The sequence below is a fragment of the Melanotaenia boesemani genome, chromosome 4 (genome assembly GCF_017639745.1).
Source record: "Melanotaenia boesemani isolate fMelBoe1 chromosome 4, fMelBoe1.pri, whole genome shotgun sequence".
In the NCBI taxonomy this organism is placed as follows: Eukaryota; Metazoa; Chordata; class Actinopteri; order Atheriniformes; family Melanotaeniidae; genus Melanotaenia; species Melanotaenia boesemani.
Window position 1 is genome coordinate 13440983 of NC_055685.1, and position 17337 is coordinate 13458319.

Genomic DNA, 17337 nt, shown 5'->3' on the forward strand with positions numbered 1-17337 from the left:
CGTGCAATAGTGAACTGGGAATCTGTTCCACCTCTACTGTGTGCAATGCTTGTTTATATTGTTTTATTAACTTATCTTATTGTTATTATTGTTATATTTATTGCATTCTATTTGCCTCTATTTTGCTTTGTACCTGTATATATTGTGTCTTGTGCTTGTCCTGCTTTACTGCTGGTGTTGTATTGCTACTGGTACCCAAATTTCCCTGAGGGCTCTCTGAAGGGATTAATAAAGTATTTCTATTCTATTCTATTCTATTCTATACTCCACAGAAGCATAATCCGTACTATTTATTCCTTGATGTGAAGATGACAAATCAGCCTTTCCATCGATTTATAATTCAAGACCAGTTGATATTTTAGAAATAACTGATCAAACACAAATGTACTTATTTTTGGGGCAAAGTTTATATAAAAGCACCATTAACGCTGGACATGTTTTTGGCATTATCGCTTACAGTATATTTTTGCCCTTGTTTCATCAAGACTGCCAACCATTAACCTTTGTGACGTCTTACAGCATCATAATGTTCACCAGTCATTTCCTGTGGGGAAGTGAAGGACTTATGGCTCCACTGTGATATTTGTTTATACTTTATCATAAAGGAATGTACATAGACAGCGGAAGCAGCTTGAAATAATCCAGCCAGCATTCCTTCCACTTAATTTTAGCCCATCATTGCTTTAGTCCCTACCAGTAAATCAGATAAGCTCCCGAATAAGTTGATGAGCTCCTCCCTCCTCCATGGCTCTCCTCCTCCGCCTGTCCCGTTGAAATTCCTCCTGCCTGGCATCAGGTTCCAAGGGGGAAAAGGGCGGAGAGTTGGCGTCTAACTTCGTAACATAAGGACAGATGAACTGAGAGACTCATTTTACCGGAACCTTAGCGGCGAGCTCTGGCTTGGAAGTGTGACCGGGAATCCGAAGCTGTAGAGATGAGCCAGGCGTAGGGAGCATAAAAAGGGGCGAACCTGTTGCTGTCCTGTATAACAACAACAACAACGTTTCTTTTAGACTCCAAACAGTAGAGTTAGCTGGAGCTGTAATCATGGCAGGCAGACGGACCAGAAGTATGAATGGCGCGAGCCTGGATTCTGTCCGGACGTCGGCCGCCCGGACCGCTGCTATAGCCGCGCAGCTTCAGCAGGAGTGCTCCATCTTACTGGAGCTCTATGTGAGTATAGGAGCTTAATTTTTCCACTGGCTGTATAGGTCACAGTATGATCCAAGGGAGGAAAAAAAGTCTAAGAGATGTGTTTCCCTGTGTGTGGGTGTGGGGGCGAGGGGAATACAGGCAGGGAAGGAGAGAGAAATAGGGCAAGGTTAAATGGAAAATGAATAGTTTCTGTGTGAGTGAATGTTTGCATACCTGCCACTGCATGTACTTCAAAGAAGTTAATAGACTATGTGTGTTTGAGAGGACACAAAAGAGCGGTGAAAGGGGTGCGTGAAAAAGTAAGATAGAAAAAGAGAGATTGTTAACATTTCGTGGTGTATATTTGCATGCAAAAGAGACAGAAGATAATTTCCAGGAATGTACAGGGTATATATTGTTTAAATGGCAGAAATGGACGTTTTTCTGGCATGGAGTCATCAGTGTGTTGGCATGAAGCCCAGATCTTCTTTCCCCAAGCCTGTCTCTGCCTAAAACTGCTTGGTTTTCAGCCAGTTTTCTGCCTCACCTTTGTCATGTTTAGGTCCTGGGACAGTGAGAACCAGAGCAAAACGTTCAGTTCTCACCCCTAAATTAAGTCATTTAAAGACAGTTAATAGTTAATTAATCATATAAAGGAAGTTGTTTTTGTCATGTTGTGACCCCCCCCCCCCCAAAAACACAAAAAACCAAATAAACCTGGATTTAAATAAGCAAATCGGTAAGAGCCTCCCATTAGGTAATTATTGCATGGATGATTATGTTACAGGTGGCAACAAGTTATTTAATCCTATCTGATGCAGTGAGTAGCTTCTAATTACTTAAACAACCTTGTCTGAAGATGCATCTTGTGGAAAAGGTTAATCTGTTTCAGAAATATCAAATTATTGGCATGCATCAAGCAAAGAAAACATCTAAGGAGATGCTGAAACTACAAAAATTGGATAAAGAACTGCCCAAGACATTATTAAAAACTGGAGGGATTGTGGGGAACCACAATCTTCCAGGAAGAAATGTGGTTTTAAAAAAATCTTGAATGATTATGATTGTCAATTGTGAAAAGAAAAAAACATCAGTGGAGCTCAGATCAATGTTTAATAGTGGAAGTAAGAGCATTTCTACATGCACAATGTGAAGGGAACTCAAGAGATTGGGACTTAACAGCTGTGTAGCCATAAGAATACCACCTATCAGGGAAGTTAATCAGGAAAACAATACTTTCATTTGCTTGGGAGCATAAAGATTGGACTCTGGAGCAAAGTCATGTGATTTGATGAGTCCAGATTCACCCTGTTCCAGAGTGATGGGCGCATCAGGGTAAAAAGAGAGGCTGATGAAGTGATGCAGCCATCATGGCTAGTGCCTACTGTACAAGTCTGTGTGATCTCAGGTTGCTCATGTCTAGGTTCAGCAGCATATCCTTACCATAAAGTTTGTCATAAACTCAATTACCCACAATTTGATGCAGTATGAAACAGCACATTTTCTACAAATTATTTAACCAGAATTGTTGAAAAGTGGGCTACATCACATTAAGCAGAGTGATGATATTTCAGTCAGAACTGTGTTATCCTAGTTTTGCATATATCTGTCATTGCAAAAGTTAAGCGCCCTGCTAAAGATAAATATTTGTTTAAACCCAATATCTGTAACATAGTCAGTTGTTTAGATGGCATATCATAGGTTGTTTTATATCTTAATGGATTAATTAGCTTAAAAACCAAAGTTGCTAGGCTAGCTTTTCCGCTGTCCTTTATGCTAACATACTAGCTTGCTAGCTATAGCGTTGGTTTTCATTGTACAGGCATGAGGTATACCATTTTAAATGCGAAGCTCTTGGCAACTAAATTAATAAGTACTTTTCTTTTAGCATCATATAATAATTAATGATTCTGTACTGTTTTGTTTTTTTTTTCTTTACTCCTTAATTTTCTTGGACGTTTGTGCTACTTAAACATATTAATTTAAACTTTTTTCTTGTTAACTTTATGAAACCCCCTCTGGAGATGGGTTAAAAAATAAGTGCTGCTATTGAGCCAGAGGAAATGCTTATCATATAAGGAGAGAATTGTTTTCTGCTTGGTTAGTGACCATTTTATAAGGTTAAATTATTCAAAAGTGACGTCAATGTTATTTGATTAAAAAACATCTTTAAACCTCCACCCATGCTTTTAACTTGTTGACATCATTCTTTGACTATCACCATCCCACATCTCACATTTGTTTTCTTGTTTTCTCCCTGTTTTCTTCTCACTTTGCCTTGGTCCTCAAGAGAAAAAGGGAGGGTTTCTCTGCAGATGTGGCTGACGGCCGTCTGGTGTCTGTGCCTCCTTCTTCCTCCCAGCTGGAAACCAGAGACAAGCTCTGGCGTCTTCACTCTGCTTTGCTGCAGTGTTACAGCTTGCTGGAGAGAGCCATCGCTAAAGAGGAGGTGGAGCTGGGTGGTCAGGAGGAGGGTGAGTATGAGAAGCAGAGGAGGACAGTAAAGGACAGATTATCATTTCTTTTAATCAGCACTGGAGAGCTCCTCAAAGCTGCTGACAGCACTACCGTCTTGACTCCTAGCTTGGAGGGCTTGGAGGTAAGTCCTCATGTCAACAGATGTGTTAGTGAAAGAGAAAGTGCTAAAATAAGAAGCTGAGACAGAGCTGCTCTCATCTTCTCATTGACAGTTAGATGGTCCGACCACTGTGTTTGAGCTGAAGCTTTGGGTGTACAGAATCTTCAAAGAGGTGGACCACTGGACCAAGACGGCCATCAGCACCTTGCAGGAGCTGCTGTCAGGGGTTGCCAAAGCGCGACCAAGGACCATGCGATTCAGAAGCACAAGAAATACTCGGAGATGAGATGGAGATGGGAGGACAGTGAGGAACAATGTGAAAGACAAAGCATACAATGATAAAAGGGGAACAAGGTATTCAGCCAGGATCAAACTTAGGGGCTGACAGATAGAAGAAAAAAATGTAATAGTCAGCTGAGAGGGGCACAGATCCCCACTGACAGACAGAGATATACTGGGTTCCTTTAATGACAAGAGGCTTTTACAAAAAGCACCAGACTCACCAATCACAAACGTGAAAGAGGAGAGTCTTTGAGTCTATTTATTTATTGTTTTTCCTTCAAAGGTTCAAATGCAATATTTCTTTCTTTCTTCCAAAAAAAAAAAAAGGTTCTACCTACTTGTTTTAATTGTAAATACCTAACAGGCTTTAATTCTTGCATGTACCACCTGTTTGGTGTGAATGTTACTACCAGGATGTACTGCAGATAACTGATGAGACATTCAGCAAGGAGCACATTCTCATGAAAGTGGTAGCATCTCAAATACTCCTTTTTTTTTCTTTCTACTACTGTGACTCCCTATCTTGGCACATATGTTTATCTTAGGAAGGAAAAGAGGAAACAGCACCCTCAAGTGTACATATATTGCTGTTACTTAATTCCTTTGTTTCTTCCGTTTAGTCAGTAGTACTGCATTATCAATAGAATCATGATAAATGGTTTGCAATAGGAAAACGATAAAAAAAAAACAAAAAAAAAAAACAGCAGCAATAATTTAAAAATACAAACTGACATGAATTCATTTCAAATAGATTTTATTTATTTAAAATATTTTAAATCCACTTAAACAAAACACTTTGCTTCATAGCACACAAACATTGCTATGGTAAACAAATGAAATAAAAATAAAACAATCCAGCCCATTTTGAGGTAGTCTGCACATCAGTCAAATGACAACAAACTTGTGAAGTCATCTATCAGAGGGGCAGCTGCAATAATCAACATAGCATTTGGTTAAATTGAGACGATGTAAAAGAGAAATTAATCAGGATTTACCCCCATGTTTTGCTCTTACCTGCCAGTCTTGAGCTGCACCTGTAATTTAATTAGCCTCAGCCAAAGACTCAGATTGTCTTTAAAAATGCATGAAGCCCCAGCGTTAAGAGAAAGAGAAGATAATGTAGATAGGATTGGATCCTGTACAGTGAAGATTTAACTAGATTAACAGTTAAATCCATGACAATTATGAGTATGAATCATGAAAACAGGATGGCATTTTCATACAGTTTTTATTTATTTAAGATGTGCCTTAATGAGCTGATCAGCTGTTGGTAGGTGCACTGGTATAAGTACGTGGTTTAGGTGATACAGGGTAGTCGAGACTGTTGTCATGCTATTATGAACTGAATGTGTACGTCTGAGTCTGCATCACTGATTTAAAAAATAAGTTTTTCAAGCTTTTTTATATTAAAAGTAAAAGGTTTTAATATTGATAATGTTGCTTGGTGGTATTTGCTCAGTTTTTGGTGCAGATGTGTCAGTCGTAAATGGACCCACACAACAGTCAAACCCACCGTTTCCTACATATCCCAACAAAGCACTGCTGTTGAGTTTCTGCTAAAAAATATTTTTATATCTGAATGAATTTTTTCTTTAACTTTAAATATTTTACACTTATCTTTCTATCTTTGGTACAAATTTTTGTTTGCTACACCAGCAGCTGCTGTGAGACCAGTGGCTTGAAGCAAACAGTAGTTAATCAAAAAAGGGCAACACCCTCATCTTTAAGATTGTGTAATTATCTCCCTGTAGCCAAAAGTATTGATTCACTTGTGAATTGTGTCAGTGTCATTGTCATTTGTTACATCTTTATGGTGGAGCAGTAACAGTCCCTGTGTGGCTTTGTGCACATTTGCCTTGCAGAGTACAATTTGAGTCTTCAATAAAGTGTCATCGCCATAGAGACTAGTCAACAAAGTTTAAGTTTTCCCTCAGCTGACATATTAATGTGGTTGTCCAAAACGTCTCCTTGGTGTCTGAAAATCAGGACCCCATCATACTTACTTTGCCTGGAATGCCAAGCTCTTTAGTTGATCCAAATCGGATAGTTACTGGTCTGAAACCGGCTTTGTTTGGAAAAAATAGTCCAATACTTTGTAGAATGACGGTCTCCATTTGGCTAAAACTTAATTATGATTTTGCTTATTTCTCATGTGAAAACATGTTTTGGATTGCACCAATTCTAAAAAGAAATGTTATTGTCATTGTTAAACCTATAAATGGAAAAAAGAAAAACAAAACAAAATTAACTATAATACTATTACTATATAATTGCTACATTGCTCTCTTCACTTTTCTAATACATATCTACTGCCGTAAATTTATCCTCAAAATACAAGTTTCTAGGTTTTCAATGTGAATAATTACCAAGAATTTATTACCCTAGGCACATAACTTTACGGCCACCCTCTGATAACTCTTTGTGCAGCCTAGTTTATTCAACATCAGTCAATGAAAATATGTCAGATTCACATAAACCTTTTGCAGTTTCTCCAGAGATCACTTAAGATGAGTGTCGCCAGTGAACGAAACCTCTACTAGTGGTAGTTCCAGATGTTAGGATGAGTAAATGTGAGTTCTTTTTAAAGACTGTTCTCCCTCTTATAGCCCAGGATGCACCCCAGTGTTATGTCCCCACTGATGCTGAATGGAGTTTAAGTCTATAAAAACCCACAACTACTGCTAAATCATTTGGGGAAGTTGCTTTCCCATTGCACTCAAAAGTCAGATTTTTGTCCAGTGTAAAATGGCTTATGCAGAGTAGAGTTTTATCTGCATTCAAATATAATCAGTGTCAAGTATAAGGAGATGCAACCCATAGGCAGCTTTTAGTTGAGTTCTGAGAAGTTGGTCCCCTTTGTGAATTTTGTTGTAGTTTGACTACATCATTCAGCACAGTGAAACAAACATTAAGTAAGAGCACCAACACATTTTGGAGTGGATGGACACGTTAAACAAGAACTATTTATCAAACTGCTACATTATTTTACTTATTTTATTATGTTATGCTGCTATGTTATGCTGCAAACAAATGGAACAAACTGCCAGTGGAGATTAAACTTTCACCAAATGTAGACATTTTTAAATCCAGGTTAAAAACATTTCTTTTCTCATGCACCTATGCATGAAATCTGCACGGTAACTTTTTTAACTTATCTTGCTTTTAATCATTTTAATGTAATTTATTATTTTATTGTGATTATGTGTTGATGCCTTTTACTATTCTAAATATCTGTAATGTCTTTGTTTTATGTAAAGCACTTTGAATTGTCCTGTACATGAAATGTGCTATACAAATAAACTGCCTTGCCTATTTGTTTCCCAGAGACGAGAGGAAGTTCTTTGACTATTTGTTTAATCTCTGTATTCTTTCAGGTTGTTGATGTTTTTGGTGAAACTGTTTTCCTGTAACATGCCTGTTAGCTTGTTTTAACTCTGGAGGAAACATTTTACTAATCTGAGCATTTGGTGAATTTCATAGTACTTTTACAGAAGTGGTTTGTGAAAGTCTGGCTACTCCTTGAAATTTGCTGCTTTTAAATTCCCTCAGTGATCAAAGCTTGCTTAGTTTTTTAAAAATGGTTTTCATACTAAAAGTTATCACGAGAACGTTATAATATTGTTTTTATTCAAAGTGTAGCTGGTGTTGCTTTGATTCAAACTTCAGGTAAAAGGGCACTTACAGTATTTACATATTACTTTAATAAAAGTCTGGTTCTTTGATCTAATTGGACAAATTTAATTGTGTATTTCTTTCCTGTTAAGACCAAATGACAAAAATAGAAAAACTTTTTCTTTTTACAGGGAGCACATGGAGTGAATTCAACCAATCTTAGCCAGGGGCAGAGCTAGAGGGGTAGTCAGGGTGGTACTGGCCACCTCTGAAATTTGATTGGACACCCTAGGTGCCACCTCGGGTACAGTGCAGAAATGTCTTTCCAGGCAACACATGGATCACCAGTATCAATACACCAGTGGTTTCCTGATTAGTCTTCAAAATATTGACATTTGGCTGTACATTTCTAGAAGAGACTTTGTTTCTGTGCAAGAACTACTAGTAAGTCTATTAACCTAATGTTAGCCAGTTCTAATCTAATTTATAGCAGCACTATATTAGTTTTAGGATAATGTTTAATTTTTAGTTTTCAGTGAGTATATTTAGAGATTGCACATCAAATCTTTTCATCAAAATTTTTATGTTGGAGGTGAAAAACTAAAGAATTCTGAAAGAATTCCTCAGTATGTAAGTTACTTAATGCTAAGCTAGAGCAACATGATCCAGATTCACTTAAACAGGAGGCTAGCAAGGTTGATAGTTGATTTTAAAGTAAGCTACAACATGAAAATGTGGACAAATGTAACCTGTAACCAGGCTTAGTTTGTATAGGAAGATATACGAAACAAGAGAAAGGAAGATATTTCTGACATTTTGGTAATGAGAAAGGACACGGTTCAGACTGAGATAGATTCCAAACCCCAATGTCAGTAGACTTTCAACATGGAGCTAACCAAGCAGGTTGACATGAGGATCCAGTCTACCACCACCAGGCCCTTTTATGCTAGACACAAAAGACAGATACACTTCTGTCCGTCTCCTGCATTGTTTATGTGCGTTATGGTGCGTTTTCAGTGGCCTTGCGGATCTTTAGCTTAATGCAGCAAAATGAGCAATACCAGCAGAAACCGCAGAGTCAGAATTAAACAGTATAGCTGACATGCAACCAGCAAAGAGAACAAACCAGATAAGAAGAAGAGGAAGACAATGAGGACAACAACTGTAGAGATGGTGGAAGCTATTGAAGGAAGTACTGTATGTGTGTGCGGTTGCAAACAATTTTATAGCATTTATACTCGTGTAGCGTCTGCGTCACCACCATAGGCTCTGCATAGCTACACGGAGGCCCGACGCTCACCTTTTCCAGACCTGATGCGCACCCCTGCTACCCAGAGGGTTACGTGGAAGTACTCCCCTATGATTGGTCAATTTGGGATTACGAGTTTCCGGATTTCTGGATCTTCTCGCTGAATTTGTGTTGTAACTCAGTTTTAAAAACCAACACCCAATGGATGAGAGGCTGATCGACGTATTTTTTCTGTTTTTATCCACAAGCTAATAAAGACATTGAACCATACTGGATGCCATTGTTGTTTTAAAACAGAAAATACATACCGGAACTGAAATGAACCACCGAAAGAACTTCGACCTGGTGCGTTAACCAACCGATACCACCCCTGCTGCCACCTTTAGATTAGGAGAAGAAACTGCAACACAACACCAAAATGACGTCTACCCCCTACGCTTGAGTGTGAGAGCAAACTCACCAGTGTCAGCTACTCCGTAACCGACCTCACGCAGATGCTGCGCAAGTGTAAATCCGCCTTTACCGCCACCAACCATTGTCTGAAACTGATGCCAGAACATAGTAGTGAACTTTGACCTCAGCACTGCCCACTAGTGGATGAATTGATTTCATATCCATGGCAACGAAAGAACACATGGAAGGACCAAGGGGCGGTGATGTATGACAATGCTTGAAACGGATGCACCTATTACCTATTACGTACGGAAGGGAGCATAAATGGGCCTTAAGCCAGAACTGCTAGGGGGAGAAGCCACTGATACCCCTACCACATCAAGCTCCACATACTGCACCCCAAAACAAGCAACTTATCTTTCTGTGGACCTTTTGTTTTTAAGTTGCTGCAAGTGTTTCCACTTTGTGATCCAGATTATCATAGTATTGACGAGGAGTACTCACAGTACAACAACTATATATAGGCTATATATATATATATATATATAGCCTATATATATATGCGTGTGTGTGTGTATGTATAGAGAGAGAGAGAGGTACACAGACAGATGATATGCATGAGTGTGACAGACTGTAAGAGAAATGAGTGTGTGTTTGTCTGTGTGCATGTGTGTGTGTCTGTGTGTACTTGCACATTTGTGTGCATGTGGTTGTATCTGTATCTGAGAGACAGATGAAAAAGAGACAGGGAGAGAGGGCAGGAAAGTGTGTGTGTGACTGTGTGTGTATGAGAGAGACAGACAGACAGAGGGAGCAGAGAGACAGCAAGCAGAGACAGAGGTGTGTGTTTGTGTGTGTGTGTGTGTGTGTGTGTGTGCCTGTGAAAGTGTGTGCAGTTGTGTGTATGTGAGAGAAGTACAGCAAGAGAGGGAATGTGTGTGTATTTATGTGAGTGAGTGAGCAAGAAAGAGAGAGAGGACATGTACATGGGTGTGTGTGTGTGTGTGTGTGTGTGTGTGCCAGAGAGAGAGAGAGAGAGAGAGAGAGAGAGATAAAGAGTGGGGGAGGGGTGTACAAGAGAAATGTGTGTATGTTTGTGTGAAAGGAAAGAGGGAATGGGTATGTGTGTGTGTGTGTGTGTGTGTGTGTGTGTGTGTGTGTGTGTTTGCGCCTGCGTAGGAGGGAATGTGTGTGTATTTGTGTGTGTTTGTACGTACGGCTGTGTGTGTGTCTGACAGAGACAGGGGGAGGGGTGTGTGTGTGCGGAGAGAGCTGGGAGCAAGCTCTGCAAATGGTGTGTATATGTGTGTGTGTGTGTGTGTGTGTGTGTGTGTTTGTGTGTGTGTGTGTGGTGTGTCTGTGTGTTGCAGCAACACAATATGTGCCAGTGCTGAATGAAAGGGAAATGAATGCACTGTGTGTGATGTAGTGCATGTGTGAACTTGTGTTACCAAAGAGGGTGTGTGTCCTTTATTGGAACTATGTTTGCGTGTGTCTGTGTGTAGTTTGTGAGGACTATATAACTCTGTGTGTGCGCGCGTGTGTGTGTTGCTGTACACGTGCAGTTTTTTTCCTGCATGTGAATGTTTGTCCTCAGCAAGGATCCTTTAGTTGTGTGTGTGTGTGTGTGTGTGTGTGTGTGTGTAAGCATGAGTGTGTGTATGTGGTCACATGTTTGTGTGTGGTGGATACACGCATACTTATTGGGCGTATTGGTGCGGGTGATGAAGTCTTCATGATGGTGTGTGCACACAAACAGAGCAGAATTACAATTAAACTGAACTCATTCTGCAGCTCTCGGATCTCAAAATTTTCCCCTCACATCCTTTTGTCTTATCTCTGCTTTGGATCATTTTAAGCTTCTTAATGATTTTGAATCCTTCTGTTGGTTTAAAGATTTGTAGCTATTTGTCAACACATTCCATCATAACAATATCTTTGACATTGTTCTAAAATAAAGTGTCTCATTTAGATTTTTGAGTTGAGGAACACAACTGTTTTTCATTGGTGTTCACTAGGATTGCAGATTAGAGCTGCAGTGGAGACGTTACTCACCTATATGTTTAAAACTTTCTGTTTATTTGGATTGTAAAGCTTTTAATTAAACATAAAGGCTGATGTCAGCTTCAGTTCAAGTCATGCCATGGATAGTAGCTCAGACGAGCAATAAACTACAAATTTGAAGGCACCAGATGTTATAAATTTATTAGGCTAAATTTCACATTTCTGTAATGAAAGACGGAACCTATTATTTCAGGTACACTTGTACCAAACTTTTAAAAAGAACATTGTATACAAAAAAAAAGGAGAAAGGGTCTGTGGTCTGTACTAATTCTCTTGTCATTGCATACAGCAAAGATCTCAAACTTTGGTCCTCAAAAGCCACTGTCCTGCAGGTTTTAGATGTTTCCCTGCTTCAACACATCTGACTCAAATTAATGACTCATTGCGCACAACCTGACAAGAAGCTATTTGATCCATTTTATTTGGATGAAGTTTGTAATTCTAATACAGGGTTGCAGAGGCAGGGGGCGGTTCCAGCTGCTACCAGGCTTTTTTTTTTTTTTTTTTTTTGTCTTTTTCCCCTGCAAGTGTGTGGTGGATACATACATATTTATTGGGCGTATTGGTGCGGGTGATGAAGTCTTGAAGCTATGCCCGGCCAGTGATCAGATACCCTGCTGGGATAATAAGCTGGCCAAAGGATGAAGTTCAGATCACAGATGTTAAAACACTGAAGCTGTTTACCATCCATGGAGGGTTCCACCCCAAATCCAGAGGCTATACACTAAGTGCAAAGATGGAGGCCGAGGACTAGTAAGCATCAGGGCCACTATCTGAGAAGAAACACCCAAGCTCCATGAAAACATCAGGAAGATGGCCCAAAGGGATGAAGCACTGAGCAATGGAACCTGGATGAGAATGAAACTGAGGAACCATCATGGGAGAACAAGCCCCTGCATGGTATGTACCACTGACAGATTGCTGAAGTGGTGAATATGTACAAGTCCTACCAATGAGAGGGCTGGACTAAAGGACAGCACAGAGGCTCCAATCATAGCAGCACAGGGGCAAGCCTTGATTACCAGGGCAATCGAGGCCCAGATCTACCACACCAGGCAGGACCTCAGGTGCAGGCTGTGCAAAGAGGCCCCTATGGAACGCCATAAACAAGTAGCCAGCATAGTGTACAGAAACATCTGTGCAGAATATGGACTAGAGACCCCTAGGTCAGAATGGGAAACACCTCCCAAAGTGTTGGAGAATGAGAGGGCTAAGATCCTGTGGGACTTCCAGATACAGACCGACAAAACGGTGGTGTCCAACTAACCGGACATAGTGGTCATGGATAAGCAGCAACGGAAAGCCGTAGAGATCAATGTAGCCATCCCCAACAATGGAAAAACCAGGAAAAAGGAACATGAGACACCGGAGAAATACCAAGGAATCAAGGAAGAACTGAAGAAAGCCTGGAAGGTAAAGGCAACAGTAGTACCAGTGGGGCCCGTGTCCCCCACACTGGAGAACTGGCTGGAGAAACATCAGATTTCTCCATCCAGAAGAATGCAGTCCTAGGAGCAGCTAACATACTGCGTAGGACCCTCAAGTTCCCAAGGCTCTGGTAGAGGACATCCTAAGTAAGAAAGATTTAAAAATTAATGGAAATGTTGTATATTTAAACTTAAAAATGCATCTTCACATTGACAAAGTAGTAGCTATAGTTACTTTAATTTAAAAAGTTGCAGTTAATATCTTCTACAGGGCTCCAGACTAACTTTTTTTTTTATGAGGAGCACAGTGGACCCTAACTTAAAATTTAAGGAGCGCAAGCAGAAAATTTAGGGGCACACACTAAAATCGCCTTGCAAAGCAAATATTACCATTTCCTCTCATTTTCACTGTATTAGTGATAAATATTTGAACAATAAATTCAGAAATGACAGTTTTTACAATTCACATTTTATTGTGCAGCAGTTGAGATAACATTAAAAAAAAAAATCACCTTACTGGCCGCACTAATACAAAACAAGCAGACATTGTCACGAATGGCGGTGGAGGTGAGGACCCAAATGCAGGCAGGAGGCAGAACTGGTGCAGGTAAAAAGGTTTATTTCCCAGGAACACAAGACAGGCAACCATAGACGACGGGGATAAACTCCAGAGAACAAAAACCAAACATGACAAAATGAGGATCTGACAAGGAATGACTGAAAACTGGGAGTACTTATACACAGGGGGAGTAACAAGACACAGGTGAAGTGGATGACTAATTAGACCAGATGAACTAACGAGGCAGAAACAGAAAACCACAGGACACAAGGGAAAAAAACTAAACATGACCAGAAAACCAAGAACATGAACACAACACACCAACACCCAGAAACCATGACAGAACCCCCCCCCCTCAAGGGCCGGATACCAGACGGCCCAACAAAGTCCACAAAAGAGAAAAACCCCAAGCCGGCCACCCAGGGTGGGCGGAGGGGGCCCGGAGGAGGGACCGACCAAAACAAGACAGGCCCCAGGACAAAGTTCAGGGGGAGCCACCTGGAGGCAGAACAGACGGCAGGATTAGGTCAGGAGGCCGGCCGGGGGGCCGGACGGACCGGGGCAGAACCTCCGGTGGACGGCCCGGAGGCCGTGCAGACAGCCGGATCAGTTCAGGCGGCCGGCCAGGGGGCCGGACGGACCGGGGCAGAACCTCCGGAGGACGACCCGGAGGCTGTGCAGACAGCAGGCTCCGGTCAGGAGGCCGGACGAACCGGGGCAGAACCTCCAGAGGACGACCCGGAGGACGCACAGACAGGTTTCCAGGCAGACGGGCAGGCTTGGACTGGCGCTCTGGAGGACGGGCAGGCTTGGACTGGCGCTCTGGAGGACGGGCAGGCTTGGACTGGCGCTCTGGAGGACGGGCAGGCTTGGACTGGAGCTCTGGCGGCGGACGGGCAGACTGGAGCTCTGGCGGCGGACGGGCAGACTGGAGCTCTGGCGGCGGACGGGCAGACTGGAGCTCTGGCGGCGGACGGGCAGACTGGAGCTCTGGCGGCGGACGGGCAGACTGGAGCTCTGGCGGCGGACGGGCAGACTGGAGCTCTGGGTCGGGCACCAGTAGTGGGTAAGGGGCGTCTCGACCCGAGACCCCCTCAGGAACAGGAATCAGAAGAGAGGCGTCACCACTGGAGACCCCCTCAGGGACAGGGACCAGGAGAGAGGCGTCACTACCGGAGACCCCCTCAGGGACAGGGACCAGGAGAGAGGCGTCACCACTGGAGACCCCCTCAGGGACAGGGACCAGAAGAGAGGCGTCACCACTGGAGACCCCCTCAGGGACAGGGACCAGAAGAGAGGCGTCACCACTGGAGACCCCCTCAGGGACAGGGACCAGAAGAGAGGCGTCACCACTGGAGACCCCCTCAGGGACAGGGACCAGAAGAGAGGCGTCACCACTGGAGACCCCCTCAGGAACTGGGACCAGAAGAGACGGGCAGGACCTGGGCACCGGCGTGGGACGCTGCAGAGCAGGGCAGGACCTCGGAGCTGGCGTGGGACGCTGCAGAGCAGGGCAGGACCTCGGAGCTGGCGTCGGACGCTGCGGCGCAGGGCAGGACCTTGGAGCCGGTGTCGGACGCTGCGGAGCAGGGCAGGACCTCGGAGCCGGCGTCGGACGCTGCGGAGCAGGGCAGAACCTTGGCGCAGACGTGGGGTGCTGAGGCACTGGAGCAGATCTGGGAGCAGGCAGGACCTCCGCAGGCTGCGCAGACAGGTTCTCCGCAGGCTGAGCTGACAGGACCTCCGCAGGCTGAGCCACTGGAGCTGGAGGTGAAACTGGAGGCGTGGGCCTGGGAGCCCGTGACGACACCCGTGACCGTGGAGCTGATGGCGTCACTCGAGACGTGGACCGAGGAGCTGGTGTCGACCTCCGAGACCTGGCCTGCCCCAGTGGTTTTGGGCTAATCGCCAGTCTGGTTCCCCAGAACGGCGACCACTCTGGATATTCCAGCGGCTCAGGCTCCGTGTCCAGTCCAAGGAGCATTCCCACCAGTTCATTTGACGACATGTACTCGATGGGCTGCCGCCCCTGGTGCCTGGACGTCCTCCTCCTCCTGGACCTTGTGGGAGGAGGATCAGGAAACCACAGGTCTGGCTCCTCCACCGTTGGGAACCAGTCAGCAACCTCAGAACCGTAAAACTGATACCAAGCCATCAAACCTGCTGGGTCCAGTTGTGGTCAGATCCTACTGTCACGAATGGCGGTGGAGGTGAGGACCCAAATGCAGGCAGGAGGCAGAACTGGTGCAGGTAAAAAGGTTTATTTCCCAGGAACACAAGACAGGCAACCATAGACGACGGGGATAAACTCCAGAGAACAAAAACCAAACATGACAAAATGAGGATCTGACAAGGAATGACTGAAAACTGGGAGTACTTATACACAGGGGGAGTAACAAGACACAGGTGAAGTGGATGACTAATTAGACCAGATGAACTAACGAGGCAGAAACAGAAAACCACAGGACACAAGGGAAAAAACTAAACATGACCAGAAAACCAAGAACATGAACACAACACACCAACACCCAGAAACCATGACAGACATAGAACTTGTCAAATCAGATCAGATTTGATGATTTGATTTTATTTTCACTTTGTAGTCGAAACAGAATGGCAACTTTGTCATCATCCCCCAACGCGCATGGTATGACTTGTCCATGTAGTTCCTGGCAATAAACAGCTTCAGGGACTGATACTCCTCTCCAGCCACTGTTCCCAATTCCTCAGTAAGAAAAGTAGATATTGGCTGTCCTAAAATTTGCTAATTAGCATAATCAGCCTAGTACATATAGTTGTAATGGATGCCGCCATAAAGAGAGATGTAGTGGGAAAGGCTAAAATTGATTTTAAAAAAAAAGAAAGACAACCTAAAAATGTTTAGAACAGCTAAATAAATTTAAGTGTCTTTTTTTTTTAAATTAGGAGTCTGGAACATATCACAACACTTTTAACTTTTTAAATCATTTTGTCCATGCTCTCCATTAATAGACATTACTCTGACGGTAAACCAGAGTATACTCCAGCAGCAGCTTTGTAAGTTTCATTTTCAGCCTGGTCATGAAACAGAGGTGAACGTCGTCTGCTCTGAATGCAGCTGCTGCTGCTGCGAGAAGGCCAAGCCTCGTATGAGGGGGTCTGCACAGCACCTGCTCCTCATTGGGAAAAGTAAACTACGTTCATTCACGTCAGTCTCCAAAAGTCTCCAATAATACCAGAAAAAGTTGCTAGATAGACTTCGTTGGTGTTTGTCTCCTTTTCTCGTATTGAAGTTAGTTTGAGTCGGCAAACCAGCAGCTAATTTGTGCATTACTGTGAACTACTGGGCGGAAGAGGGAAGCAGACATTTGTTAGTGACAAAATAAATTAATTTATAACTACTACAAGAAAAAGACCCGCAAATGTTTGGTCACCATTGCTCGAGTAAATGAAAAATTCACTCGCACTTTCAGACATTTTAGTTGCAAAATGCGACCATTTGGTCGCAGTCTGGAGCCCTGTCCTATGTCATTTTCAAATTCACCAAATTCATCTTGCAGGCCTAATTGGACCCTCTGACACTAAGCACACTATACTGGCAATGGCAAAGGTTTTTCTGGCTTGTGCCACCATCCATCCATCCATCTATGGTCAGTGGGGGTCTGGAGCCCATCCCAGCAGATATTAGGCAAGGTACAAGGGTACACCATGGACGGATCACCAGTCCATTGCACAACTACTTACAACTACTGGACAGTTGGAGAAAGCTGGAGTACCCAGATAGGATCAGCGCATGCATGAGAACATGCAAACTCCATATAGAAAGGTTTGGTGTATCTGTGTATCCAGATATAATGAACTTTTCTACAGTGCCCCCCTTTGCAGCAGTAAACATTCCCCGGAACTGGACCAGAATGTTTCCAAGATTCCAAGTTGTCAAAACATCACTTTGTCTGCTACAACTTCCCAAACCCTTGTGCCCCCGCCGTCATGTTGCTGCATATTAACTATTTACAATCACGTCATTTTATGGGGCAGCATAGCAGAATAGTGTGTAAAA

General features: G+C 43.0%; 1 protein-coding gene across 1 annotated transcript; it reads left to right on the forward strand.

The window, feature by feature from the left end:
* Positions 1 to 620: 620 nt before the first annotated feature.
* cntf (ciliary neurotrophic factor) lies at positions 621 to 6579 on the forward strand. The gene is made up of 3 exons (XM_041984097.1): positions 621 to 1173; positions 3425 to 3733; positions 3825 to 6579. The coding sequence occupies exons 1-3, from the start codon at positions 1048 to 1050 to the stop codon at positions 3996 to 3998; spliced, it is 609 nt and encodes a 202-aa protein (XP_041840031.1). The 5' UTR covers positions 621 to 1047; the 3' UTR covers positions 3999 to 6579.
* Positions 6580 to 17337: the final 10758 nt, after the last annotated feature.

What these genes read in the sequence shown, in the direction of transcription:
- cntf (XM_041984097.1), top strand. Translation starts at nt 1,048, where the DNA reads ATGGCAGGCAGACGGACCAGAAGTATGAATGGCGCGAGCCTGGATTCT. An exon ending in CCATCTTACTGGAGCTCTAT is followed by an intron (nt 1,174 to 3,424) that starts GTGAGTATAGGA and finishes TTGGTCCTCAAG; the next exon opens with AGAAAAAGGGAGGGTTTCTC. An exon ending in CTAGCTTGGAGGGCTTGGAG is followed by an intron (nt 3,734 to 3,824) that starts GTAAGTCCTCAT and finishes TCTCATTGACAG; the next exon opens with TTAGATGGTCCGACCACTGT.